General features: G+C 41.1%; 1 protein-coding gene across 1 annotated transcript in view; it reads left to right on the top strand.

Moving 5' to 3' along the window:
* The window catches only part of NR2C2 (nuclear receptor subfamily 2 group C member 2), a 72,800-nt gene extending 46,416 nt beyond the window's left edge, over window positions 1–26,384 (top strand). Inside the window, exons 7-15 of the mRNA XM_025204788.1 lie at window positions 1–146; window positions 3,098–3,191; window positions 4,843–4,976; window positions 7,367–7,544; window positions 8,717–8,838; window positions 9,698–9,837; window positions 15,689–15,826; window positions 18,016–18,121; window positions 20,299–26,384. The exon at window positions 1–146 is cut by the window's left edge and continues 2 nt beyond it. Coding sequence (XP_025060573.1) covers window positions 1–146; window positions 3,098–3,191; window positions 4,843–4,976; window positions 7,367–7,544; window positions 8,717–8,838; window positions 9,698–9,837; window positions 15,689–15,826; window positions 18,016–18,121; window positions 20,299–20,473 — 1,233 coding nt within the window. The 3' untranslated portion in view covers window positions 20,474–26,384. The remainder of the gene's footprint in view (window positions 147–3,097; window positions 3,192–4,842; window positions 4,977–7,366; window positions 7,545–8,716; window positions 8,839–9,697; window positions 9,838–15,688; window positions 15,827–18,015; window positions 18,122–20,298) is intronic.
* Window positions 26,385–27,080: the final 696 nt, after the last annotated feature.

Here is a 27,080-nt window from a genome sequence, read left to right on the forward strand (position 1 = left end):
GTTCAGAGTGAAAGAAAACCTTTTGATGTGCAACGGGAGAAACCAACCAACTGTGCAGCCTCAACTGAAAAAATCTACATAAGGAAAGACTTAAGAAGCCCTCTAATAGCAACTCCAACATTTGTGGCAGATAAAGATGGGACACGGTAAGTGTTTGTGCAATTAATCTGTTTAAGGCTCAGAGTGAAGCTCTTGTGAATTCCAATTAACAAATAATGGACTTAGTTTCCCTTTTGGAGACAGTGGCAAATGACTCAATGGCCATGTCCAGATAAGCATGGCCAAGCAGTATGTAGTGCTGCAGAAGCCCTTCCCCCAACCCCCACACCTTGCAGTGCAGGGTTGTTTTTTTTACTCCAGGAGATCCCAGGGTCAAAAAAACCTGCGCAGAAAAAAGTGGGATGATGCACATGGAGGCAGTGTGTGCCATAAAACTGGAGCCTGGCCAGCTGGAACCCATCTCTCAGCTGCAGGAGCAACGTGGCTACTGGTTCCCTGGCCCCCGGGACCCTAGGTTAAGGGCCACAGTTGCTGGCCTCAACCTCGCCTACCTCACCCAGGGTAACTCCAGAGAGCTCATGGCATAGGTGTTCCCCAGGGACAAGTAGCAGTGATACAAGGTGTGCTGCTGCTAGTTGTCCCCAGGGAGGCAAACGTCTGCACTGGTCTGGACGCAGTTATTGGGTGCATCCAGACGTGCACATATGTGCAGTTTGTGGTGCCACAAGCCTCTTTGCGGTGCCATAGACCGCATGCCTGGAACATGAAAACATGCACCCCACTGCAGATTTTCAGCACAGTGTCAAAATTTGTCACTGGAAAATCCTGGCAGCAAAAAAAACCCAACAACAAACCCCAACAAAACAACAACTCAAGGGAAAAAAGCAGCACAGCACATGCATTTGTAGTGTGCGCCGGAACAAGCAGAGGACTGGCAGTCCAGAGCAATGCTCTAGCTGCTAGCCAGGCTCTGTGCTGCCGGATCTGTGCCCCTGCTGCACCAGGGCATCAGGAAGTATTGCTGGGGCCACCCCAGGTGCTGGCAGGACAGTTTGCTGCATGCCAAAGTGCACATGGAGCGGCATGCAATGGGGCACACAGCAGCAAATAATTTGTGCCACTGCTATTTGTGCCACTGCAAGCACACGCCCCTGCCTGTGGGGAAGTGCCCAATGGAAGCAGTAGCTCGTACAACATATATGGTCTCTTATTAAAACCTAGAATTGTAACTACCCTTTTCCCAGAATTGGCAATGTTCTTTGGCTCATTTGTTTCCATACAATTGCCTCCATGTAACTGGGCACAGAAATTCATAGGGATATCATACTGATGGGCACTTTAAAATAAACAGGCAGGTAGAAAACAAGAATCCAGCTTATTTTGAAAGGTAGGTTCAGTTTTAGGATTTATTCTTTATATATGGGATTTTGTGGCCCACAACAAAAATATTTAGTTGCAGATAATTGTACAAATAATTTGAATATCTCAAGAGTCTGAAAACCTGATCTTCCTGTAAACTTACTTTAAAAAAAAAAGGTGTCTAATTTTGGAGGCTGGGGTGGGAACCCCTTTGCAAATTTGCTGTTAAATCATTGTGTTTATTTGATACATATGCAAAGTCAAATGCATGTGTTTCTTTGATATTTTCTTGTTACCTATCTCTTACACCCCATAAACCACATTGTGATTAGTAATCATACAGGAATTATATGTTGTTTGTGTAGAACCTTAGGTCTGAATGACATAACATTAATGTATAATGCAAGGTAAGTCCCTGCCTCAGGGAGTTTACAGTCTCAATGTCAGGCCTCTGGACTATAAACTCCCTGAGGGCCCCAACCTATCATGCATTATTCATCTATATTGTATTATGCAGACATATGCTTCTATAAATATACTACTGACTCCAAAGCACTTTACAAAAGGCACAAAGTTCAGTTTGGCAAAAGGGGACTTTGGAACATTAGAAGAGGGACTTAGTAAAAGGAAGAACAAGGCTTAAGTTAGCCAAGCAAATTTGTGTAGCTAATAATGGCTTACTCTGTCAAAGTGCCAGAAGAAACCAATGTAAATGAGAGTAAAATCAGCATAAAATCAGCTTTTTGTAGCAGAATTATATTAGCTCTCCTGCTACACCTTGATGTTACAATTCATAGGGAGGCTGTCCCTAGGAGGCAGGACTGGATTTTGGGATAGGTCCTTGCTGGGGCTGAGACCTCATTCAGCCTTGGCCTACACTACATTAGTCTAGCTGGGTTTCTTTTGCATGAGGTCAACCGCACCAGAATCCTAGGCTTATGGACCCCAGCTTGCCCCTTTGGGTATGGGCCTCCTGATCACACCTCTCACAGGCTCTGGACTTGCACCCTCTCAGTCTTTGCTGCCAGGTATTCATTCTTCTGGCATGCAGCAGTCCTCACTCCAAAATGGTTGGGTTTCTGCTTCACATGGCCCACCAAGCTTCAGGCCCTGGGGTGTTCTGTGTCTTTGTAGGGTGCCCTTGCAGCACCTAGTGGCCTCAAATCCTCCCTTTGCAGCCACCCCTGGCCCTCCAGTTTAGATGTAAATCAAAAGCATGAGTATCCACTCCCAAAATAAAGCATCACAAAACACAAGCTCCTCTGTCAGGGTCAATGTCAGCCTGCAGTAGCACAAACACAGAAGTTCAAGGCACTTATTTCTTGCTGCTCCCAGCACAGGGTTTCTTCCACCCTTCTGGGGCACAGGGTCCTTTCTCTTTAGGCAGTCCAGACTGGCTTCTCCCTGGAGCTCTGCCTCCTGCAGTTTCTACAGGAAGACTGCCTTGTCTGGGTCGAACCCTGGGCTTATGAGCCTTTGACCATCTACTTCTTCCCCAGGCCTGCCAATCACCACCTGCACCTGGGGTGGGCAGCCATTTTATTTAAGGCCCCTTTTTGCTATTTAGTCTGTTCAAGGGACTAAGTTGGCCAGTGGGCCCTGGGTTCCCTCCCTCTCTCAGTAACGGGGCAGAGCCCCTGTTACAAAAACTCAGTTGATTTTCCTGTTCAGGAAATATATATATTTGTAGTTCATACACAATGTTATTCATTGTTAGATTGTATATGATTCTGAACAGGTCAGCAGGTCTTCTTGATCCAGGAATGCTTGTGAATATTCAACAGCCTTTGATACGGGATGACGGTACTGTCCTCTTAGCTGCAGACACCAAGGTAAGACTCCTTTTTCTTCATTACAAAACCCATATTTTTGTTTAATAAATTATTTTGGCTGGACGTTGGACACAAATTTTTCTTGCCCTCAGCTGTCGCAGAAGTTCCAAATCTCAGCCATCAGGGTTAGGAGAGACCCCCACAGCATCAAGGGAAGCACAATAAATACCTTCTTGTGCTGAGGAAAGGACAGTGCTAGTTGAGCTGACTTTGGGGTCCACCCATTGATTCTTGCCCTAAGGAAGCAGGTGTAATGGAGATTGCTTCTGTCTCTCTGTAGCAAGTAGACTGAGATCATGATATATATTTACTAGATATATTTTATATTTACATGATATATTTTACTAGAATGATTTGTATGGTTTACGATAGATAAGTTCAGAAAGTCTTTTCCATCATTAAATTAGCTGATTGAAGAGTACGTGTCTTTTCTTGGCAGGCAGTAGCATGCCTGTATTTAGGTCAATAGCTGTAACTCGTTCACCATGCCAAATCTCACCAAGAGTAAGGATTGAAGGTTTCAGAAACTTAAAGATCACCCATAACTAGAGACCTACTGAATTTGTGATTTTTGCAGATTTCATGGAAATAACAAAATCAGGGATTGTCGGCTACGTCCGCAAAATTCATGGGGAAAAAAACTTAGTAAAATAAAATGCAGGCTCAACAGTGGGGGCAGTGGTCCTCGTGACTTCTGTGGCCTGGCCACGCAGTCTGCTGAAGGAGGGTGGGGGGGAGGACCGCTGGCGCGAGCAGGTAGAGCCACCGTGACCCTCGCTGCTGGTTGGCTGAGAGGGCTGGCTGTTGTGCGAAGCCTTTTGGCCAATCAGCATGAGGGGTGGAACCACACAACAGATAGTTCTTTTGGCCAATCAGCAGAGAGGGGCAAGGCCACCGGGGCCTCTGAGCCAATCAGAGGCATTGGGAGGGCACCATGATAAACCCACAAAAATGACAGCCAGCCCTGCAATCTGCCTGCAAAACCCAACTCCTGCCTCTTCAATGGTCGCATCCAGACAAGCGCAGACATTTGATACGTTACGCTGCAGACCTGCCTGTGGCACTATGCACTGCACATGCAGGCGTTCCCCACATTGCTACCTTTGGTCAAAAAAATCCACGTCAGGGTCAAAAAACCCCACACTGTGAAAAAGCAGGGCAGCACACATGGCGGCAATGCATGCCACCCAAAACTGATGCCTGGCTGGCTAGAGTCACACGCCAGTTGCTGTCCAGGCTTCCTGCCATGGCTGCAGCCCCAGTAGGCCCCCAGGATTCCAGTTAAGGCTGCTGGGGCCAGCACAGTTGTTGGCCCCATCCTCCCCTACCTCACCCTGGGTAACCTGCTGTGCACCAGAGCATGTGGGACACAGGCACTCCCCAGAGAGAAGTAGCAGCGCACAAGGTGTGGCACTGCTAACTGTCCTCAGAGAAACAAATGTCCATGCTTATCTGGACACACCTGATTTGGGTACGTCCCTATCCATAACCAAATGTGGGTCACTGTTTTCTGTGAATTTTCAGGAGAAATGAAAATGTACAGGGTAATAAGAGAAGGAAATAAAGAGATTTTAAAAATTATGGGAAGATGTATTACGTACAGCATTTCACCTAGAATTTTGATCCGCTAAAACGGTTTCTTTCTTTGTAGGCTGAGACAAGCCAGGGTGCTTTAGGAACACTGGCAAATGTTGTAACTTCCCTTGCCAACCTCAGTGAGTCACTTAATAATGGGGACACTTCTGAAATCCAGCCAGAGGATCAATCTGCAAGTGAGATCACTAGGTATGAACTTGCAATGGCAGCTGATTTAGAAGCCACCCTCTATATTGTCTTCAGTTATCCCTGTTCATTGAACTAGCATGGGGTAAGCAACATTTTTGACCCAAGTGCCGGAAAAAAACAATGTCTACCTTGGAAGGTGCTGGAGTGCCGTTATGACAGAAAAACAAAACGAGGGCAGGGGGTACATGGCAGGATGCTCTGCTTGTTCCCTGTTGCCCTGCCCACCCAGAGCCCCTGCCCCCCAGCCCAGGCTCCGTGGTTATCAGCAGCTACCCAGAACTTGGGCCAGCTGCAAACAGCTCTTGCCTCTTGGCCCCTGCCCCGGCCCCAGTTGCCTCCCAGACCCAGCCTTGGGCTCCGGGGAGGCAGCAGATACAGGCAGTGCTCTCTGCTGTGCTGCCCTCGTCACTTCTTCTGCAGAGCAGTGTTGGAACCCGGCGCAGCAGGGCACAGTGGGGAGCACAGAAAGCTGCCTGCCACTTTGAGCTCCCTGCTGCCCTGGCCACACTTTCCCTGCAGGCGGGGACAGCAGCAAGGGGCACAACCCTGCGTGCTGCCCACGCTGCTCCTGTGCACACAGGGGAAGTGTGGCTCGGGCAGCGCAGAGCTTGCAGCAGCAGACAGCTTCCCTGTGTGGCCCCTCTGTGCGCTGCCACTCTGGGTTGCACACATTGTGCTCCCGGCCCTGCTGCCCTCCCCTGGGCCCTCCAGAGCCCCAGCTGTCTCCTGGTCCCAGGCTCCAGGAAGGCAGCAGGTGCTGGCACTGCACCCATTGGAGCCAGGCCGGGGAGGCAGCAGGTGGCCCTGGCTCTGGGATAGCTGCTGCCAGCCATGGTGCCTGGGCTGCTCCCAGCAGGGCTTGCAGTCTCCCAACCACCTGCTGGGAGCCATGGTTGGCACACGTGCGGGGGGAGTTGCTGACCCCTGAACTAGCGCATCATGATGCCACCTCATCAGCAATATGGAAACTTCCTTATTTTGACTTGCTGTATAACTGTATAAGTGGCCCATGTTTGGCTGCTGTCATTAGCAGACTCCTCCCAGACTCCCCCGCAGAACTCTTCTCTTTCCTGTAGGAACTTTGTCCTATTTACTTTAAACGCAGCATAACAAAATAGAACCAGATTCTATGCTCAGTATGTAACGGTTCACTGGTTTAGGTAAAAATGTCTTTCCTTGGAAGAGGTTGAGTTTCAATAACACTTTGGTGTTATTTTAGGTCTCGGAGTTTAATGTTCATGAATGTAAAGAAATGCTAGTTCCATGCCTTGTGTCAAGTACAGCACAGACACATGCTATACAAACTACTCCAACACAGCTGTCATGAAGCTGAGCCCTGAACTTTAATGTTTCCTGCAACGTTACTCCTGCTTTTACACTGAGAAGAGGTTGATAATGATGGTTTGTAATGTGGGATTAGCAACCTTTACTCTGGTTGGCATTTCCAGTCAGAATATGAACCCCATCTCCAGGTTCCTACCGGATTCACGGTGGAAGTACAGTGCATGGTGGCTCCTTTAACCTTGCATGTTCCCCCACACGCACCTTGCCCACCCCACCCTCGCTGCTGATTAGTGGAGATTCCCGCTGCTCCCTCCTAAACAGCAGGGAGGCCGAAACCACAGTTTTAAACATGGTGCTGTTTTTGCCTCCCTGCCAATCAGCAGCAAACAGCAGTGCCGTCCGGCACCCCTCAGCCAATCAGTGCCAGGAAGCAAAAATGACACCATATTTAAAACCACAGTTTTCGCCTCCAAGCTGCAAGCAGGGCCCCTCCACTAAAGTGCACCCCACTTCTGCCATGAATTTGGTAGGTCCCTACCCATCTCTCTAGTTATTCTTTAGATCCCTCTTATTTATCTTTTAAATCCAAGAAGAAGTAAGGTTGCTTGACTTTCAAAACATGAAGACACATAGTGGTAACATGGAAACTTTAAACAGGAAAAACCTGGGATTTCAAAACTGCCCAATCCCACAAATTTAAGACCCTAAATAAAGACAACCAAACTTTAGACTCCTACTCTAAAAATCTTGGAAAACCAAGTAGGCTGCCAAGACAAGATTTATAAAGTAGAAGCCTAGAGTTAGGTTATCTTTATTTAGGTTTTAAATTCATGACCTGATTTTTCAGCAGTGCTGAGCACACTACAGCTTCTTTTGATTCCAACTCTATACTCTCTCTTTTTTTTAACTGTTGGTTCTAAGAAATAAATATCCTTAACCAACAGCAGGATAACTATGAAATACTGTATTATTGGCACTAGCATGGAATGGACTTGGGTCTTCTGTAAACCTGAGCTCTGGTTGTGAGAGAGGAGTCGGGAGTAGCGTTAGGGAACGGGATTACATCTGGCCCTGGTCATCTGTATAGGTTATTCTTCTTTTTGCAGGGCATTTGATACTTTGGCTAAAGCACTTAACACCACAGATGGCACAGCAGCCCAGAACTTGGCAGATGGGATGGATTCTGCAGGAGGAGGGAATATTCATGTAATCAGCAGAGATCAGTCAACGCCAATTATTGAAGTGGAAGGACCCCTACTAACAGATACACATGTCACATTTAAGGTATGTACTTCCTGAAATACCACCTGAAGCAAAAATGTAGCCTGGAATGATTTTAGAAGCACTTTCTTCCGTCATTTTATTTTACCCTTGCTCTAAAGGGTATAGTAAAATATTTTCATATTTCCCTTGAACAGTGTACTAAACATGCCAGTTTTCACTGAGAACTTTCCTACATGGAAGGTTGTTGTCATTTTAGGTTTGGATTTGATATACTATGCAGTTAATATTAATATTAATACTATGCGGTTAATAAGAATGTTAACATTAATATATGTTTGTAACTAATTTGTTTTATTTGTTACTAAAACTTACTTATTAATGTTAATAAATATTAAAATTTATATTTACTGTGCAGTTAATAAGCATTTTTATATTAATATATGTGTGTAACTAATTTGTTTTATTTGTTACTAAAACTTATTTTAAACTGCTTCATATCAAGGATGTAGAAATTTGGGCCATTTGTTTCAGATTACAGTGATTTTTTGGGTGATTTTGAGGAACTATTTTAATGGAATTGCAGTAGGGGCTTACAGTTTGAAGCTGCAGTATCTTCAAGTGAATTTGAACAGCAATATCTTATTGCTGTGTGGGAGAAACTAATAAGGATGTTCTTTCCTGCTGCTATCAAAGTGCATTGTGTTTAGAGATATAAAAATAATAAAATATTGAGATAAGCAGTCTCTGTGTATTCAAAACCTTTAGGTCAGTGTACTCTACTGCCCGTTGTGCTTTTGCAATTTCTTATGGCATGGATTTCCAGAATCATGCAGATTTTATATTACTTGTCATTTTAAGAAGTGTCATTTTAAGAAGTTTACAGTGCAATTCCCATTGGTTCCAAGGTATTGTAAAGCTAATAATGGCCTATGCAGCAATGAGAAGTCAGGGGTAATTCTTGCTGAATTAATACTAATGTCCTTTTAAAGTAATCATCCCATTGGGTTTCCATATTATTTCTACTTTCACAGATCCCTAAAGCTTGCATTTCTTGCCATTGTTAATGAGTTATTTGTGAGTTTTTACTTGCTTAACTGCATAACAAATGGCAATTTACAGTGAAATATTCTGAATACTATTTGCATGTTTTTACTTAAATTTATTTCTTTGATAATAACAACCAGTTTGTGTCTGAATCGTGCAGACTCTACTGTACTTCTTTTTCTCTACAGCTAACAATGCCTAGTCCAATGCCAGAGTACCTCAATGTACACTACATCTGTGAATCAGCATCACGACTGCTTTTCCTCTCCATGCACTGGGCTAGATCCATTCCCGCTTTTCAAGCACTTGGGTAAGTACATATTTCTCTACTGAGTGATTACTTAAGTATTGAGCAGAACTTTTTCTGACTCTATTGGTTTATAAAAGATGAAATTATTTAATTAATCTATAATGAATTGTTTAAAATGTATGGGGACCTGGGGGACCTGGTGACCGTCTATAAACTCACTAGGGGGGACCAGAAGGGTTTGGGGGAGACCTTGTTTCCCCTAGCGCCCCCCAGGATAACAAGGAATAACGGCCACAAGTTGTTGGAGAGTAGGTTTAGATTAGACATCCATAGGAACTACTTCACAGTCAGGGTGGCTAGGATCTGGAACTGACTTCCAAGGGAAGTGGTGCTGGCTCCAACCCTGGGAGTCTTTAAGAAGAGGCTTGATGCCTACCCTGCTGAGGTCATTTGAGCCCAGTCTTCCTCCTGCCCAGGCAGGGGGTCGGGCCTGAAGATCTATAAGGACCTCTCCGACCCTACTTCTATGATTCTATGCAGACTATGTAATAGTCCTCTTTATAATGAAGAACAGTAAAACAAGGTGGCAATGATAGTGAGGGTCATGATATTTTAATTTTTAGTGGTCCCTGTGATATAATGTTGAATCAAAAGCAAGTTACTGGTTTTTATACATAGAAGTAGGCAACTTTAACTAGGAAGAACTCCATTTTACAGAAAACCTATAATGAACACTCCATCCAGCCCCAGTCACTCTTGTTACTCTTTTTTTTAATTCCCATAGTTTTCTACTATCTACCTATTATTGGGGTGCTCAAAATCTCTCTCATCTAATATCACAATAAATTTGTGTGTGTTTAGGATAATACCAACATGATTTTAATACCTGTGAGAATTGTTATACTTTGTATTTTTATAGGCAGGACTGTAACACGAGCCTTGTACGCGCCTGCTGGAATGAGCTATTCACGTTAGGCCTTGCACAGTGTGCACAGGTGATGAGTCTGTCTACTATCCTAGCAGCTATTGTCAACCACCTTCAGAACAGCATACAAGAAGGTATGTGGTAGGTCAGGAGAACTGTTAGGTACTTGTTACTTGCATGTTAAGTGCATGGCAGAGACAGCATGTCTTAAAGTTGACCCTATACAACAGGCAGAGTGGGCTACAGTTCCCCCAGGCTTCAAGCTCAGAACCTTCCTCATACAACTAGCCCCTTCTTGTGCAGGATGTGGGGGTCAACTGCCTTGTAGGCCTGATCTCACAAAGTGATCTCCACAGTCAAAGGCATACAGTGGAGATAAAGCCGGGAAGGAAACAAACTTTCTCTTTCTCCTCCTGCACTCTACTCAACTGGAAATCTACAGAAGAGCTAGTGCTTTCTGAAGTTGAGTTAACTTTTGTATGGAGTACCCTTTATGGGAATTTTCAAGGAAAACTTCCCCTGGGCTATTCCTGGCAGAACAGAAACAGAGCAAGGAGCTGAGTGTAAAAGACCATTGATGTTTGGTGACCTGGGCTTTCAGCACAGATGGTCCCCTGTATCCAGCAGATTCCTCTGGATTTGGGTTGAAACCCTCTTAGCCCAGCAACATTCAGAGGAATAATTATAAAATTAACTCACAGAAGCTTTCCTCCCATCCAAGAATTTCAGTTGCTACAGGTGATGAACCATTCTTGACTCATCCTCCCCCTCGCCAATACTTCCAGGTTATAGTTACACTTTTCAAACAGTAGTCAACTATCACAGCAAAACTACGACTGCAAATATGATGTCTTTGGGCATTCCCATGATATAAATATTTACTGCTAATAAAGAATTATTGTATTGTGAAGTCACATCTGACACTGAAAATAATGCATCTTCAAGAAGATATAGGTTTTTTGATTCTGTATTGTCCCACTGATTTTTATCTCTAGAATGGAGGATGATCCAGTACAGCAGGCTTTTTTACTGGGAGGATAATGTAGATCAGTATGATTGATTTGGGTAATATTTTTTTATAAATGCAGAAAATCATTTTGTCAGAAGGAAAAAATCAGTAAGGACAATTTGAAGTCTGAAAGCACAACATATCTTTGCTTGCAGTGACAGAAGTAGGTGTACCCATAGCCAGCAGATTACAGAAAACCACCTATGGCCATGTAGGTAACAAAGTTTAGTACCAGGAGGGAAGTACACAGATAAATTCATCTTAAAAATATGCACAGAACTGAATACACACAAACCGTGAAATCGTTATTTGATTCTAGTCGAGTGTAAGAAAGAGGCACAGTTAGCGATTGGCAAACCCCAAGTGCTTTCCCCTTACTCATAATCATATGTTGCCTTAGAAGGTTTGTTCTGTAGTTGTGGAGAGCCTTTAGATACAGTGGAACTGGCTCAATTCCACCACTTGTGAGAGGGCAACTCACAAAGGGGCAGCATTTTGGCATTAGACAGAGGGGGGCACACTCTGTGTTCTGTCTGTTGGCTCCCAGATCACCCCGGTGTTTTTTGGGAATGGTGGGAAAGCTGGGCCACAGGACCAGTGACTGATTATTAGATGTTCTCTTTCCCCTTTCCTGTCTTATCTCAAGGGAGGGGCATAGGACTGGCAATGGTTTTCTGAAGCCTTGAAACTGCAGTTGCAGCCCTGACATAATTTTGCTACCTCTGCAGCTAGCTGGCGGGATTTCTCTCCTAACCCCTTCATCTATTCCCAGGAAGCCCATTAGCTTGGAATAAGTTCTGCACCAGGAGTAGGATTCGCCTTTGTCAATATTTATTGCCAAGTATTTTCTTTAATCCAACCTACCTGAGTTCTAACCGTGGTGGGTGTTTTTGGTAACTATAGTATACGTAAAAGATTTCAGGAAGAAATGAGCACTTACACACATGCAAGGAACCTGCTCCAACATGCTGGAAATCCAACGCATCAGAGCAGACTCAATTAATGCAGGCTGCTGGAGTATGTAAACTGGTGTGCTCCAGCATTATGAATATCAGTGGTGCAGCGTACCTCCACACTGAAAAAATGGCAGCAGTGCACTTTGAACTACAACACGTTTGTGCTTTAATTCAAAGTGACTGCTGCCATTTTCTCAGCATGAAGGTACTCTGCACTGCTGATACATGTGCTCCTAATGCGGTGCTGGGCACTTTTAATTAGTGCAGCTTGCTTTTAAAAGCACCCAGTGCCGCATCAGAAGCACATGTAAAAATGTCTAATGTGATTTCTGTGGGAACAGCATTTTTACACAGTGGCTGCTGTTTTTCTTATGTGCATTTGTTTTGTCTGGAAACTAGTACAGCAGAACTGGTTAAGGGATGTTTTTGGTAGCCGTGCTGGTCTGAGACAAAAAAAATGCAAAGATCTAGACCTCTTTCAGAAATTATACCTTTTATTAGACCAACTGAGAAATTGCAACAACAAAAAAAAGATAGATTTTTTTTGCAATTTCTCAGTTGGTCTGATAAAAGGTATCATTTCTGAACCAAGAGTTCTAGATTTTTGCAGAACTGCTTCCACAGTGAGACAATCAATCTGTAAAGGGCCATGAAAGGGACCTTGCATGTCGTGCATCCCACATAAAGTGGGGCCTCTTAATTTCTGCAATCCAAAGGAGTGAAGTTTGGGAATGAGGGAATGACAGGACTGGCAGATCCCCAGGTTACCATCCCCAAGGGCTAGATACCATAGCAGTTGCAGGGGCTACTCCAGCCACAGGGTAGATCCATTACCATTCCTCACCCTGAGGAATTAGTCCCTGTATGCTCTGGACCTCTTTGGTTTATAGCCCCATAATTTTGGATTAACACTGAGAAGATTTGACTCATTATGTTATTCCTAGCTGTGAAACCAAGGACACGTCACAACACATTGATGCTGGTGAATTGTTGTCAACCAGGATCAAGAATAGACAGCTAACCCTTATCCTGGGGTACCTGCTACAGTAGACATTATTACTAGGGGATCTACTTAATTTTCAGTTTCTCAGTTTTTGCAGACACCACAAAAATGGCACTGGCCACAATCGCCAGGAAATACTGCATTGGCCACAGTTACCTGCAAAATCAACCTAAAAAAAAAGCCCAGTATAATACACTTTTCCAGAGTGTTGTTCCAATGCTTACCTCAATACAAAGACAACACAACAGTCACTGCAGCCATATATCATGTGACTGAGAGTTACTGTCTGCTAGTGACATAGACTAAATGAAGGCACTAGTCAGTGAAATTAAAATATTTCTATTAAGGTTAGCATTAATTAATATTTCTAAACTTTTTGTAGAACTCTACATATAATAAATTGTGATGATAGAAGTTACAATTAATATGGTACATAAGTCTGTATTTAAATATATTTAAATTTAGATTTAAAGATTTTGATTTATAATATGATAAATTATATGATATAATTTACTTTCCGCTGAATTTGCTATTAAATTGTATGGTATATGCCTCTCTGCCAATCAGTGGTGAAGGGCAGGGCCGTTGGGAAATGCCCACAAAATTGGCTCTCTATGCCATGACCAAGCCGCAAAAATTGCTTTGTCTCACCATGAGTTAAGCAGACCCCTAATTATTATAGTGCATTACCACGAGGTAACAAAAAGTAGGTAATAGTCTGTTTGCATTGGTTATTGCGCACTCATGACACCTACACTGATTTATCTCATACTAGTGCTTATTTACATAAAGTAATCCTAAATGACACAGGGTGGGTTTGATTTTAAATCAAATTGTTTTAAATCATGATTTAAATCACTACTTGGGAAGCCTCAATTTAATAATTGTTTTCTACAAAAATGCATTCTTGTTGTTGGATATCCTTTATTCATTTCATTTCTTGAAACCTTGCACTTTTAGAGAAAGGTAAGGACTTGACTGTGTGTACACAAACTTGCAGGGACACAACAGAGCTGATGGGTGGGTAATCAAGCCTGTTATCTCTCATCTGCTGTTAACAAGGATGTTATCTCTGGAGACAACAAACACTCCCTATACCTGAAGAAGGGCATTTGTGCCCAAAAGCTTGCAAAGTACAATTTTTCCAAATGTTTAGTTGGTCTAGTAAAAGATATCATATCTACCCAAAGAACCTTGTCTGCCTATGATTTCTGGAAAAAAATTCTTCTTAGCAAGCTTTTGGGTATGAATACCCTTGGTCAGACTGAGGAAGCATCTGCAGTTGGTGTGTGCTCTTCCTGGATGGAATGAGAAGTAAAGAAGCCAGAAGCTGGTAGCTGATACTAGCCTCTGGCTTCTTTACTATTCATTCCACTCAGGAAGAGCACAAACCAACTGCAGATGCTTCCTCAGCCTGACCAAGGGTATTTATACCCGAAAGCTTGCTAGGAAGAATTTTTCCAACCATTTGAGTTGGTTTAATAAAAGATATCAGATTTACCCAGAGAACCTTGTCTGCCTATATCCTTAGACCAACACGGCTACAACCTACACCTCTATGATCTCTGAAGACACAAATCCAGTTTGAGAACTGAAACAAAGCATCAGAGAGATGCTTAGTGGGATCTTCTAGACTGAGCACACTCTCATTGGATAGAGTGGCTTTCTTTAATATTTACTAATCTGTAGAGGAGCCTCTGTGAACCCCATAAGATTGGGCTCCTAATATAGTCCATGGCCTGTTGTGACCTATTTATAAAACCTATTTATAAAACTTCTAAAAAGGTTACATGAATGTATGTCTCAAATAGTATATAATTAGAAAATATAATCCCTATTCCAAGATGATCTCTTTGAGCTTTAAATTAAAACTATCTTTATGTGAGGGGGTTTTTTAAAAGCATCTTAACAAAAAAACAAAAAAACGATTAAATCAAAAAATCTGATTTAAATAAAAAATAGATTTTTTTTTCAAATTGTTTTTAAATCATTGATTTTTTTATCCACCCTGAAATTACATAAAACATGCAACTGAACGCACATGGGTCTAAGCAAGCATATGCAACATTGACAGTACAGATAAAGATAAAATATTTAAGTTACAGAGACCATGCATGGATTTTTTTTTTTTTAATATGCTCCTTTTATTAGGAAACAAAGTGTGGGTGTCTTGATCTGATTTATCTCTGAAGTGCATTTATGGTAATTATGGGTCTTGAGATGTGTAATGATATAATTCCATGGCTCTGACTTTTGTATTGCTTTGACCAGTCCACAAATATGCATTAAGGACAAAAAAAGGGGTAGGGATTTATTTTCTTACCAAAGTAGTAATCCTTTCTTCCCTTCTCTTAGGGCTCAGCTAAAGCTTAGTTGAACTTTAGAAAATTTGTAATGGTGTAGGACTTTTTGAATCAACATTTTAAGAAAGAAAGGACATCAATACAAAGGATGCAGTAATCTCAAAGGCAGAGGGATAGACCTGTGTGTAACTAAGTTAATTTTCCTCTGTAAGGGGAAAAAAGGATACTTACTACTGGTTAATTTGAAAGGCAGAGATAATGGAAAAAGTGACACAGTCATTATTACACTGCCCTTTCACTTCTAGAGTCAGCGAGATCCTGATTGAGTCACATATTTAAAAAAAAATGGTAGTGTGCACCAAGTCTTCCACAGGTTTACCCTTCTTCCAACACAAATCACTGTATGTTTTGTCTCTGCTCAGGTCCATCACCAGACTAACATAGATGTTGACGGTCAGAATGTATTGGCAGAACTATGTGACAAAGCTTCCCTTCTGTTTGCACTAGTATACTTGATTCTGGCTTACTGAATGCTTACTTCCACAGGCATCAGTTATCCACAAAATACTTCTATGTGGTTAAAAAAGTGTTGTGCAATTTAGAGTAGTTTCATATTTCTTGTGATCTGTTTCAATAGGGGCATGGATCTGAGTTTGTTTAATGATTCAAATGCATTTGAGCTCTCTTAAGAATGCATGTAATGTCTATTTCTAGATAAGCTTTCTGGAGACAGAATAAAACAAGTCATGGAACACATCTGGAAACTTCAGGAGTTCTGTAACAGCATGGCCAAGCTTGATATTGATGGATATGAATATGCATACCTTAAAGCTATAGTCCTCTTTAGCCCTGGTAAGGTGTTTGACAACCATTTTAATGACCTTTCCATATGTTTCTCACTGCAGTTTAAATTCTGAACTTACAAAAGTGAATCTTTTAGCACTAGGACATTTATAAACAGAATCCAATATCCAGTGATGAAGACACTGTTCTGTGAAGTTGCTCTTCAGAAACCTGATAGCACCATAAAGCTTGATCAGAAACAAACGCCTCTTTAAAAATAACATTTCTTGTGCACCAAATCTAATCGATTTAGGGCTTCAGTAAATCAACATGGTTTATACATACAGAAATGAAAAGGCCAGAAAGGGATTGCCTTGAGATAAGGGAATCACAGAGGAGCATGAAAGTGGTATAGCTAGCTCTACATTGCTGTCCCATGGGATTGGGTCCTGTGAGCATTGGGAGGGGACAGATTTTACAGATGTTTATGAATTTTCAATAATTTATGTCATAGGAAATAGAATAGATGGTAAATGTGATTATAGGAAAGATATCCTATGACAGTAGGTAGCTGAAAGGAACTGATTTCACTGTTGACTTCTTTTATTACAACAGTCACAGAATGGAGGTGAAAGATGCAAATGTGAGCTGCAGAGTTACTATAGTTTGTGTGCGTCTTCCAATAAACTAAAGGCAAATAGGCTACATCCCTCCATTCATCAAAAAGTTAATGGCACAGGAGCAAATGACTGAAACATAGAAAGAACACTAATTATTAAAAGAAGATAAAAGAGTAGGCGGGGTCAGGAAGAGAAACATGTTCCTGGGATACTAAAACTGTTGACAGTCAAGGAGAGACAGAAGCTTTCTCTTAGAAACGTAAGTTGTTTAATTTTCATTGTGATTAAGTGTAAGCTACTTAACTGAATTTTACTAAGTTTTCAGACTAGAGGTGTCCTTTTTTTGTTTTAATATGATTTTTCTCTGTCATTTCATAATAAAATCTGTTTTAATTGGATGATTTTGGTGTCTTCAACTGCTCCTTTAAGGTTTTTCTCATGGTGCCACACATTTTACTGTAAGAGGACCACCCCATCTGAGCTCCATAAAGATATTCTGGGAGCGTATGCTTGCTTCAGGCCCTCTTAATGGAGAGCCAAAGGAAGCAGGACTCTTGTGGCCCTGTAATCCCATCACTGAAGGAATTCAGGCACAGTCAGACATTGTTATCCTTCTGTTCATTTGACTACTCAGTGAAGAGCTGAAGGCAGGTGGAATTGAGACATAAGGCAAATGGATAAAAGCTGGGAAAGCAGCCTGTTGAGAGAAACCCTAGTGACTGGTCACTCCATCAAATAATTTCGTACAGCAGAAAGAAATCTGTTTTGAATGAGCAGACAGAAGTCATTTGGCAACTAACTCCCTGATTGGATCCACTGATGCCTGCTGTGCACTCAGAAGTGATGTTCCTACTTGTATTGGCACAGCCAGCTGCAGGAAAAAAAAGCAAGCTTTTTCATCCTGGAGCCAGAAATGAAGTTTGGGCCAAGTATTTATACTACAGAACAGCAGCGAGCAGAGGGTAGAGTACTGTCAAACCCAGGCTTTTCATGCCCATGTCTTTCTCAAGCTGTTCAGGTCTCAGCTGTTTTTTTGAATTAAGAATAAACTACTCAGCTGCTTTCTGTGGCTTGTACTTCAAAGGGTGGTGCTTTTCTGCTTAGCCAGAGCACAGCTGCAGTCCTATGCAGCGGACTGAAGATGTGGTGTCATTGAAATCAAAGTGGCAGCCACCAGCTGACACACCTCTGTGGTTCCACACAGTGGTTTCCTGCAGCTGTATATGACATCTTGCTGTTTCAGAAAGCTTCATCATTGCCAGGGGGGTCAGGAACCTAACCATGAAAAGAATCAGGGTTCTACTGTAACAGTATCTACCTTTTCACTAATGGAAAATGTCTTTGTATATAACATACAATTCATAACAAAAATGGTGTTATTAGCTGATAAACGTGTACGTGCAAGATAACAGAAATCACTCTTACTTTGCAAATAAATCATTAAATAACTTTTCTAATAAAGTTTGTTAAAACAATGTATAGTCATCATCTCAGAATGACTTCTGGAGATGCAATGAGGTACTCCTTTCTGCAAGTGCCCTAACGCATGAGGATATTTGAATAAAATAAAAGATTCTTTGCAAGTACCTAGTTGCTGAATTTTACATTTTGACATTTGGAAATGTTTTCTTTCTTTAGATCACCCTGGTCTAACCAGTTCAAGTCAGATAGAAAAATTCCAGGAGAAGGCGCAGATGGAGCTACAGGACTATGTTCAAAAAACCTATCCAGAAGACACGTATAGGTAATTATTGTCTGTCTTTTAAACAATAGTGTAAGCAGTGGATGATAAATGTATAGAGAAAAAAAACCAAGATAAATATTTAAGAATATTATTAGATTTATCTTTGTGAGGCTCAGATGAAAGAGTGAAGAAGACCTCCTTTGCTTATTTATTTAAGTAGACAGGTTTCGTTTTAAGCAGGGGAAGAAGCAAGATTAAGCCTGTAAATCTTTGCAGTTTAATTGAAATTGGTGTGAGCCTGCTTTCTTTTTCTATTTTTCTTATTTCTAAGTTAGAACAGTTAACTAGTTTCTGAGACCATAAAAAAGACTGAAACAATTACAACCCTTTAAAAGTTTGACAAGCTGCATATGCTGAAGAGTATTAAAACTGACAACTCAGACTTTTGAAAACCAAGGTATATATGGGGAATAGCAAATAATTCCCTGAAGCTTTTCTTTAGGAGAAATTCTGCATATCTATGATATTTTCTTTTTCTTCTATTTGATTTCTAAGATTATTTTCTTAAAATATCCTGTTTTTGTATAGAATATTTAGTTTTGCTGCCCATTCTTTACTTGAAATTATTAGATTTCAGTTATCCCTACCACATTTGTTATCCTATTTGATTCTTAAACATCTCTACCATGTACCCAATAGTTACATGGCAGAGGGAGTTTCATTTTGTCCCTGGGAATAACCTTCTGAAGCAGGGGATTTTTTTTATCATGTATTCCCTACTGTCCACTCCATCAAGGGTTGAGAGACTGCAGCCAGAGAGTCCACAAGGCTTCTTCTACCCCCTTGGACATCAGGAAGGTGGTCTCTACATTACTTCTACATGTCTAGCAAGCAAGGCAGTGCTTGGGGTGACAGAAGGGCAACACAGGATCCCCAGTTATTCCAGATGCAGTAGCTCTAACGCGGGTGTTGCAAAGGGGCTGGAGTGGAGCTGCAAAGTGGTGATGGGGGATAGGGAGACCATTCCTCCAGCGCAGAATATAGCCATGGTTTCAAGAATGGAACCATGGTTCCCAGAACCTGAATTTGCCCTATATAGAGAGACTGAATATTCCAGGTTCATGCCAGAAAACTGAACTTGTACTATAAGAAAAATTTTAAAAACCTATTCTGTGCATTTATATTACTTGATAAAGAATAAGGAAAGGCAAATATGTAAAATTTCCCAAAGACTGACCTTCATTGTAATTAGTACAGTTTTTACCCTTATTTACTTGTGGATGAATTCAGAGTACAAGTCTGAATACTTGCAGTCTTAGGATTTGAATGATGGCACAAATCAGGCAGGTAGTGGCAAAATGACTTAACATTTTGCCCTCAGAAAGCTTCAGTCATTTTGAAGATTTACCATAACATTTATGAGAAACGCTGTGTTAGCAGAATTGGTTCTACAAAGATTTTTTAACACCTGTTTAAGAAGCTGGAATAATCTTTCAATCAGCAAAGCAGGTAATTTAAATGATTTTGTCAAGAAACGCCTCTTTTTTCATTTTTAGTCATGTGATTGCCCTTTAAACACAGCAGACAGACAGTCAGAGATACTGTCAACTAAAACTGTATTAGAATGTCATGGGTGATATACAGTGTGTTTCTCCATGTTTATATGCTTGTCAGCATCCTTCTACATTAACTAAACATGGAGTTTGGGGCTAGTGTAAAAGTGGTCGCCCCAAAGCCGCTTTCTCACCAAAACCAGATTTTTCTGGTTTTCTTGTGCGTGCTCAATCTCTGCTATTGGTTTGTCATTAACAAGTTGCTAGGCAACTGAAAGTGATGCTGTATAGATGATTTAAATCCTAATTAAGCATTTTGCTCTTAAAAACAGGAAAATGTCCTCATTACTAAGTATGAGATGTCTTTAGCTCTGAACTACTTTCAAAGCTGGGAATTTCCAACAGTAGACTAGGAGAATTGTGTGTTTATATACACACGTGTAATATTAATATATCCTTTTCACAGGAGAACCACTAAAAAAGATTGTGGCTTTTCATTGTACATGCAGAGTGGAAGAATTAACATAGACATTCTTTTGTGATAGCTAAATTAGCTTAAATTGCCTCTTTACTCCCACTCATGAGTTACTGTAATAATAAAAGCAGATCCAGCCCTTTAAGAGTGAAGCAGTTTGGGTTAACTTGAATTATGTATTTTTATAATCTGTTGAACTTCTTTTCCAGGCTTGCCCGGATTCTAGTTCGCCTGCCAGCACTTAGACTGATGAGCTCTAGCATTACTGAGGAACTTTTTTTTACTGGTCTCATTGGAAATGTTCCAATTGACAGCATAATCCCCTACATCCTCAAAATGGAAACAGCAGAGTATAATGGTCAAATAACTGGCACGTCGGCATAGTGGGAACAACATATATTGATGGATCAAAGTAATTTTCATAAAATTACACAATTAAGAGATACAAACTTTAAAAATGACACTTTGGTATGTACAATTATTTCCAACGCATTACCAGTTTCCTATCAGACTGCACCTTCTTTATTTGCCTCCTTTGACAAAATATAAACAGCTATTAAAAGACCTATTAGGACCCTTTTCTGCCACAAGGAACATTTTGATGCCTTTCATTCAAAAGGGTATAGATTCCTAAACATACTTTTAATGAGCTTTGTATTTAGAAATTATCAATGGGCAAAAATAGAGTTTTATAATGTCAGAGATTAGTATTAAAAATGCTAAAAAGAAAAAAAAAGAGAACAGTATGTATATATTTAAAATGTCCTTGGAATTAATATCTAATAATTACCAGGGTATAATATTAGCACTTTGTAAGCACTTCTTATCAAAGCGATAATGTCATCATCCTGCTTATGAGCAGAGCAAATGAAAAACTGCAGATGTCCTTGGTCATAATGCTAATGATTTCTGTGAAAATGTAGAAGGCTACAGGAGACAATCATCTGTTCTACAAAACGTCGCTGTTCATAATGTTATGAATTTAATAGCAATGTGGCTCTTCAAAGCAAATTTCTACATTATATAGCACTAAGCTCAGCTAAATTAGTGAAAATATGGTTCATTGACAGCATGACACAAGCGTAAGAACTATAGCATAATTAGCAGCAGCAATAAATGATACAGAAATTATCCAAACTGGAAGGCAAAATACCAATTTCTTGCCATAGCAATGTTGAAACACGATGTTTCAATTCAGCCTGACACTGATGTTTACATAGTCATGACAAACTTTATTCTGCTCAGATACCTTTTGATTGTGGGGGGAAATCAACCATTAACTGGCAGGGAAGCAGTCCTTACCAGCTAGATCTGCGCACTCCTCTCAGTGTATAGACTTAACGTATTTCCAAATTCATTCCTTCTTTCAGTGGTCCTGCACCACCCTCACCACCCTTTCAGCCAAAGGAACAATTCTGAGCCCAGAATACTGCTGTTGTCAGCTAGAGATATAAGTGTTGAACCCAAGGCGCACGCACGCTCTCTCACTCTCGCTTTTTCCCTCTCTCCCTCTCTCTTTTTTGTCCCTGTCCCTGTCCCCATCCCCCCCCCCCAGGAATTGAGTGTTCCTGCCTGTGCAGTGCTACCAGCCCTCCTATGACTTAGTTCCAAATTGAAGTATAGGTTGGGTTTGTATTCAATCATGTGCAATTGCAGTTAATGACCGATTGTTTGGTGTTAGAGTACTAACTACCTTTCCTCAGCTAGGGTAGTGACCTATTAAGATGTTTTCTAGTATTGACCATATCCTGCTAGCATTGCTTTTATTTTAGTGTAATTTATTAATACTGACATTAAATACTTTAAACGACATTTACAAAAGATGCATTTTTGTCACGTTATACCTTCATTAATCTGGTTCTTGCTTACTATATTCATTAATTACTTTTAATGAATTTACCTGGTAGTGGCATTTTCTATTTGTAATACTTGTATGTGACAAAATATACGTAATGAATTCAGCACTTTTTTTGCTTCTGGCATGGACATTGATTTAGAAACACATTCCAGCAGGGTTAGTATTTGTCTCTCTCTTAAGGTTCTTGATTGTAGCCAAAGGACCTTGAATAACTTCAGACAAGGCTTTTAATGTAGTAAGAGCCCTCTTCTAGTACCCTTTCCCCTCATTTCAAGGTTTTCATTTATAACATTCATTTTGTCACAAAAGACTTTATAGCTCCTGGATGCATTAAACATCATTGCAATCACCATCTTTATAACATTCAGAAACCTTGGCTATCAAGAAGATATTATAAAGAGATTGCAGTGTAAGTGCAGACCTCTGCTGTACCTTCTTCCCCAGGTTTTTGTCATAGTAAACAGACTTGTTGATTTTTTTTTTCTTGACTTTTTTTTTTTAACTTGATAGACACTTCCATGTTTTGAACATGCTTAAGACAACTGGAATGCAGAGTTAATTGTGAGCCACCATATTAAAGCATCACTTCTTTAGGGTTGTGTCAGCTCTTCCAGTATAAAATGTGTGTTTTAAGGATTTATATTTGGCCTTAAAAATTAGTTGTGGCCTGTATTTTAACGTGTAAATACTTGCCTTGGAAATAAAATTTCACAGAAGCATTATGGCCATTTTTGTGCAAAAAACAAATGTTAAAGGTGTATTGTATAACTTCTTTTTTAAGAAAAGTAGTATGCATTGAACTGTTTTGAATTTTTTAAATTGCAAAAGATTAGCAGATCATGTAGTTTAACTGCTTACAATGTGTTAACATTTAAGCAGTCAAATAAACATTGTTAGTAATGGAGTGTGAAACAGTTATATACGCAGAATATACTAAACCATTGGAAATCAAAGTTTTTCTAAATTTTATTACAAACTTGAAATTTTTTTCATGAGAATTTTGTTTGGACATGTATATTTATCTAGGGAACGAGTCTTATTTTCTGGTGAAGATGAGCCCAGTTTTTAATTAAGTCTTCTCTGCTTGAAAATACTCTAACATTTGTTTTGTTTCCCTAGTTTTTCAATATGAAACTATTTTACAGAAAAAGAAAAAAAATGAAAAAAACCACTCCACGCGCGCGCACACACATCAGCAGCTAATCATAATCTTGGGAGCACAGTTAGATGCAATGACACAGAAAATGTGTGTCTTAAACTTTGTAAATCTAAAATGGTAAATTCCACAGTGCTCTGTTTGCATCTATAGTACACATCTTAAAAACATGGGGCCACATTGCCATATCCTTTGTGGTGCATCTGATAGTCCCTTTGCTCTGCAAATAATCCCTTTGGCCTCAGAGTGAGTAAAGCTATCACAATCCAGCTGGTGTGTAGGATTCATTTTTACAAGGTGTGATTGCATTTAATGGATAGAGTGAGGCAGTTCCATCCTTACACTCTAAGAATCCCAAATTATCACCTTTTCCTCTGAATCTTTTGTTTGCGCAGCGTTACTGGCATGCTTTGCTGGGTGGAGCAAGTCAGATCCAAGCTTACTTAACCCCTAGGCCGTTAACAAAAAGTGTTTTCTGCAAGCATATATTGTTTTGATTCGAAGACAAACAGTTTGGGTGATAGAAAGTTGGACACCAGATGGTGTGTTCCAGGGCTTAGGAGATGTTCCAAATCTTAGTTGTCTCAAATACAAATTATCAGTAATAGGATAGATGGGGATAATAAGATTTGTGCTTCTGCTTTGCATGCTGCTAATGGGCTAACATAGGATTGAGCCAAGGAATTGGTGCCTGTATAGAAGAGAGAGAAAGGGAAAGTAAAAATACTGCCACGTAAAATAGTGAGCCATTCTCCAGTGCTTGGGCCTTCTTTGATGTATCTGTAAAACCATCCTAAATGGCTCAAGGACCACCCTAAAGTAAGGATGATCTTCCAGAGGTTTAGAGCCAATAGAGAGGATCTTACACTACTACATGTTGCAAGGGTAGCGAGGGTAAGGGGCATAGCTAGGAAAAATGGGCATGACCAAGTTATTCCCTCCTTGGCTAATCTTCCTTTGATGGTATTTCAGCCCTTTGTGTTCAGTAGAATTCTCTGGCTGTTCTAACAGTACAAGAGGAAAATGGTCCGTGAAGGGGTGAGGCTAGGAGTGCAAAAGTGAACTTTAAGCCATCAGTTCACGCCACTGACCTGTGTTCTCTGCATTTGGCCTGTGCCATAAAATCAGATCCTGTATTTTTTTTTCAATTCTTTTTCTGTTATTAATAATGCACTTGCCAAAAAATATTAGAAAAGTGGCATTTTTGCCATATAGTTTGTTTTGTTCCCCCTTTCTATATTTCAGTGATTGTACAGTGAGAATAGACTGGCTTCCCTCACTGGTTTCTAGTCCATTTCACTTCCCTACAAGCACAAGCTGCACTTTTGTGTTGTAAATAAGAATAGGGAATATTTTGCTTTATTTTTTGTTTAAGATATTGGCTACAAGATTATTGGGAAAACTTCTGTTGTGTTTTATATTTGGTACAGTGGCTTTTTTACATAAATGCAATATGACCTGAAAAAATCTGCAGCCAAATCTCATAAACTGCTAGCAATTGTCAAAACTGCAACATCCAACTAAAGTTCTTCCTAGTGTCTGAAGTTAGCCTTCTTAAATTTTTAATCCCTGACTATGCTGCTTTTAAAGTTAAAATTAAAAGAAAAAGCTCATCCTAAGCCACTTGATTAGTTATCTAAACTTGCCCATCTGTGTACAACAGTAAGAAATGGTTCATACAAAACCTGAAATTCCACATTGCTGAAATGCTGTGAAATGTGGAGAATAACAATAGTCCAGTATTCCTGAACTCCATTGACTTCCAGAGCTTGCCATGCAGGCCTTCCTGTCTTCCTACTCTTGCAAGAAGGCAGTGGATATGGATGTTGTATGTTAGTATAAAGGAATAGTTATTGAAAGCCATGAAAGGTCAGTTTGGATAAAGCTAAATGTGGTCTGTTTTTGAATGACTTGTAATTGGTTTTACTTTATATGTCCCCAAAGCAAACGGGCTTATTTAAAAATTCTAAGTAAAAATGATTCTCGTTAATTGACTCTCATTAACTTACTAAGCAGCAAGCAGGGATCAGACCAGAAGCCAAGGTCCTGATTTACATCTCGCTTATACTGGTTGTAAGTGAGGTTACTTGGAGGAACTGATGGAAAGTAGAAGAGAAACAAGGCCAGAATTTTTAGAAGGGTGCTATCAAGAAGTGAAAGAGACCCTGAATTTGGCTGCAGAAAATAAATAAAAAGGATCCCACATGGCTGTTCTTTGTTATAAGAACACTTTTTCTTTGGCAGATGTTGGGTAACAGTTACATCTGCGCCTCTTCCATTGCCAGGTAGAGCACACAGAGCTCTGGAATACTTCTGGGTACTGCACTGAAGATGCTCAGTTGCTTAGTATACTCCTTCACCTCCTAAGTAGGCAGAGAGCTGGTGAGATTCTTCAGTGACTGAAAGTTAGGGTCAGTTGTTTAAAAGTACCATGTGGGTTAAAGACTTGACTAACACTGCTACCAGGATTGGAGTTCCGCTAGGAAGAAAAGACCTGTCAGGTAAAGATACCCCCTAAGCAAGCAGTGATCAAGGTACTTTTCAGAAATAGCAAACAGCAGCAGGTCCCCCATCACTATCAGGTGTTGTGGGAGGGAGGACTGGTAAATATATAGATGTACGTGCTTCAACCAAACATATGACCAACTGTCTTCACAGAACCACAAAGATATCACCACCAAACCCAACTGCATTAAAGGCATTATTGACCTAAACAAGAGAGTCATGGCAGTTATGGATCTTATCACAGCAGCTACTGCTTCACTGCTGCTCTTGTGAGTTGTTAGCCTCCATGCAGGTGGCCAGCAAAAGCACAGCAATAATGCCTAGGGAACTCACTGCCAGGTCTGCTAACAAGTGCTTGTGGGTTCAAATCTTCTTGCAGAAGGAAAGGAGTCCTTTTGAGTTTTATTTTCACCTTCACCCATCCTCTTTGCCTCTAATTTGGCAGGCAAAAGCGGGGGGATATAAGTTTGTTCTTACCTGCCTCCCTTCTCTTGTACCCTACAAGAGAGTAGGGAAAAGAGCAACAAGGTACATCTCCAAATGTACTCATAGGGAGCATCTACATGAAACATTTACTGTGGAGTTGACTAATTAGCTTCACAGTAAAGCACTGTCTACAAGTGCAGCGCTATTAGGACAGAGTAAACTAATTAACTCCCCTGTAAGATGGTACTGCTAGACACAAGTACTATCAAATGGCAGAGTTATTTACTCTGCCACAGCGCACGTGTAGATACCGACAGCTGGCTGGGGAACAAGGGTGCTTCAGTGTGGGGGCTGACTGCCGGCTAGCCCCACATTGTGCCTTGTGCCCCAGCCAGCCCCTCTGCAACACAATGAGCCAGGTCAGAGCAGCCCCAGGCTGGCAGGCTGATCCCCAGGGCCTCTGCCAGCTGAGGCTGCTCTGCCCCAGCTCAGTGTGCTGCATTTCCAAGTACACGTGCAAATGCAGCATCCAGGAGCAATCGCACCGCAGTTTATTCAGTGGTATTAATTGCACATGTAGACACACCCACAGAGTTGTAACAGACCAGCCTGCTTCTGTCATGGTGGGCCCTTGGACCTACTAAAGTGGCAGCTGGGGACCTCTGCTGTCTCAGTATTGTCACAACCCAAGGGTGTGATTTTGTTTGTGCGCGCTTCAGCACTGCTAAATTATTTCCCGCCACTAGGAGCTTTCTTTGCAGGGTGCATTTCTTAGTTGCAAACAGAAATGCACGGTGCAAAGGAGTTCCCGCCATTCGCATGCAAATTTGTGTCCCACTATTGGCCAGTTCTAAATTATTCCCACGTGGCGGCTAGTGATTGGCTTGCTAGCTGTATAAGAGGCTTGAGCGGTTTCCGCCCAAGTTGGAGGACTCCACAACCATCTGGAGGAGGAGAACTTCACGTCTTGTGAAGATCTCTAAGCGCTGCAGAGCCTATTGGACCCAGCGTGTATCTCAAGAAGGCTACAGGGGTCTGATCAACCT

The sequence above is a fragment of the Alligator sinensis genome, unplaced genomic scaffold, assembly GCF_000455745.1.
Source record: "Alligator sinensis unplaced genomic scaffold, ASM45574v1 scaffold451_1, whole genome shotgun sequence".
Lineage (NCBI taxonomy): Eukaryota > Metazoa > Chordata > Crocodylia > Alligatoridae > Alligator > Alligator sinensis.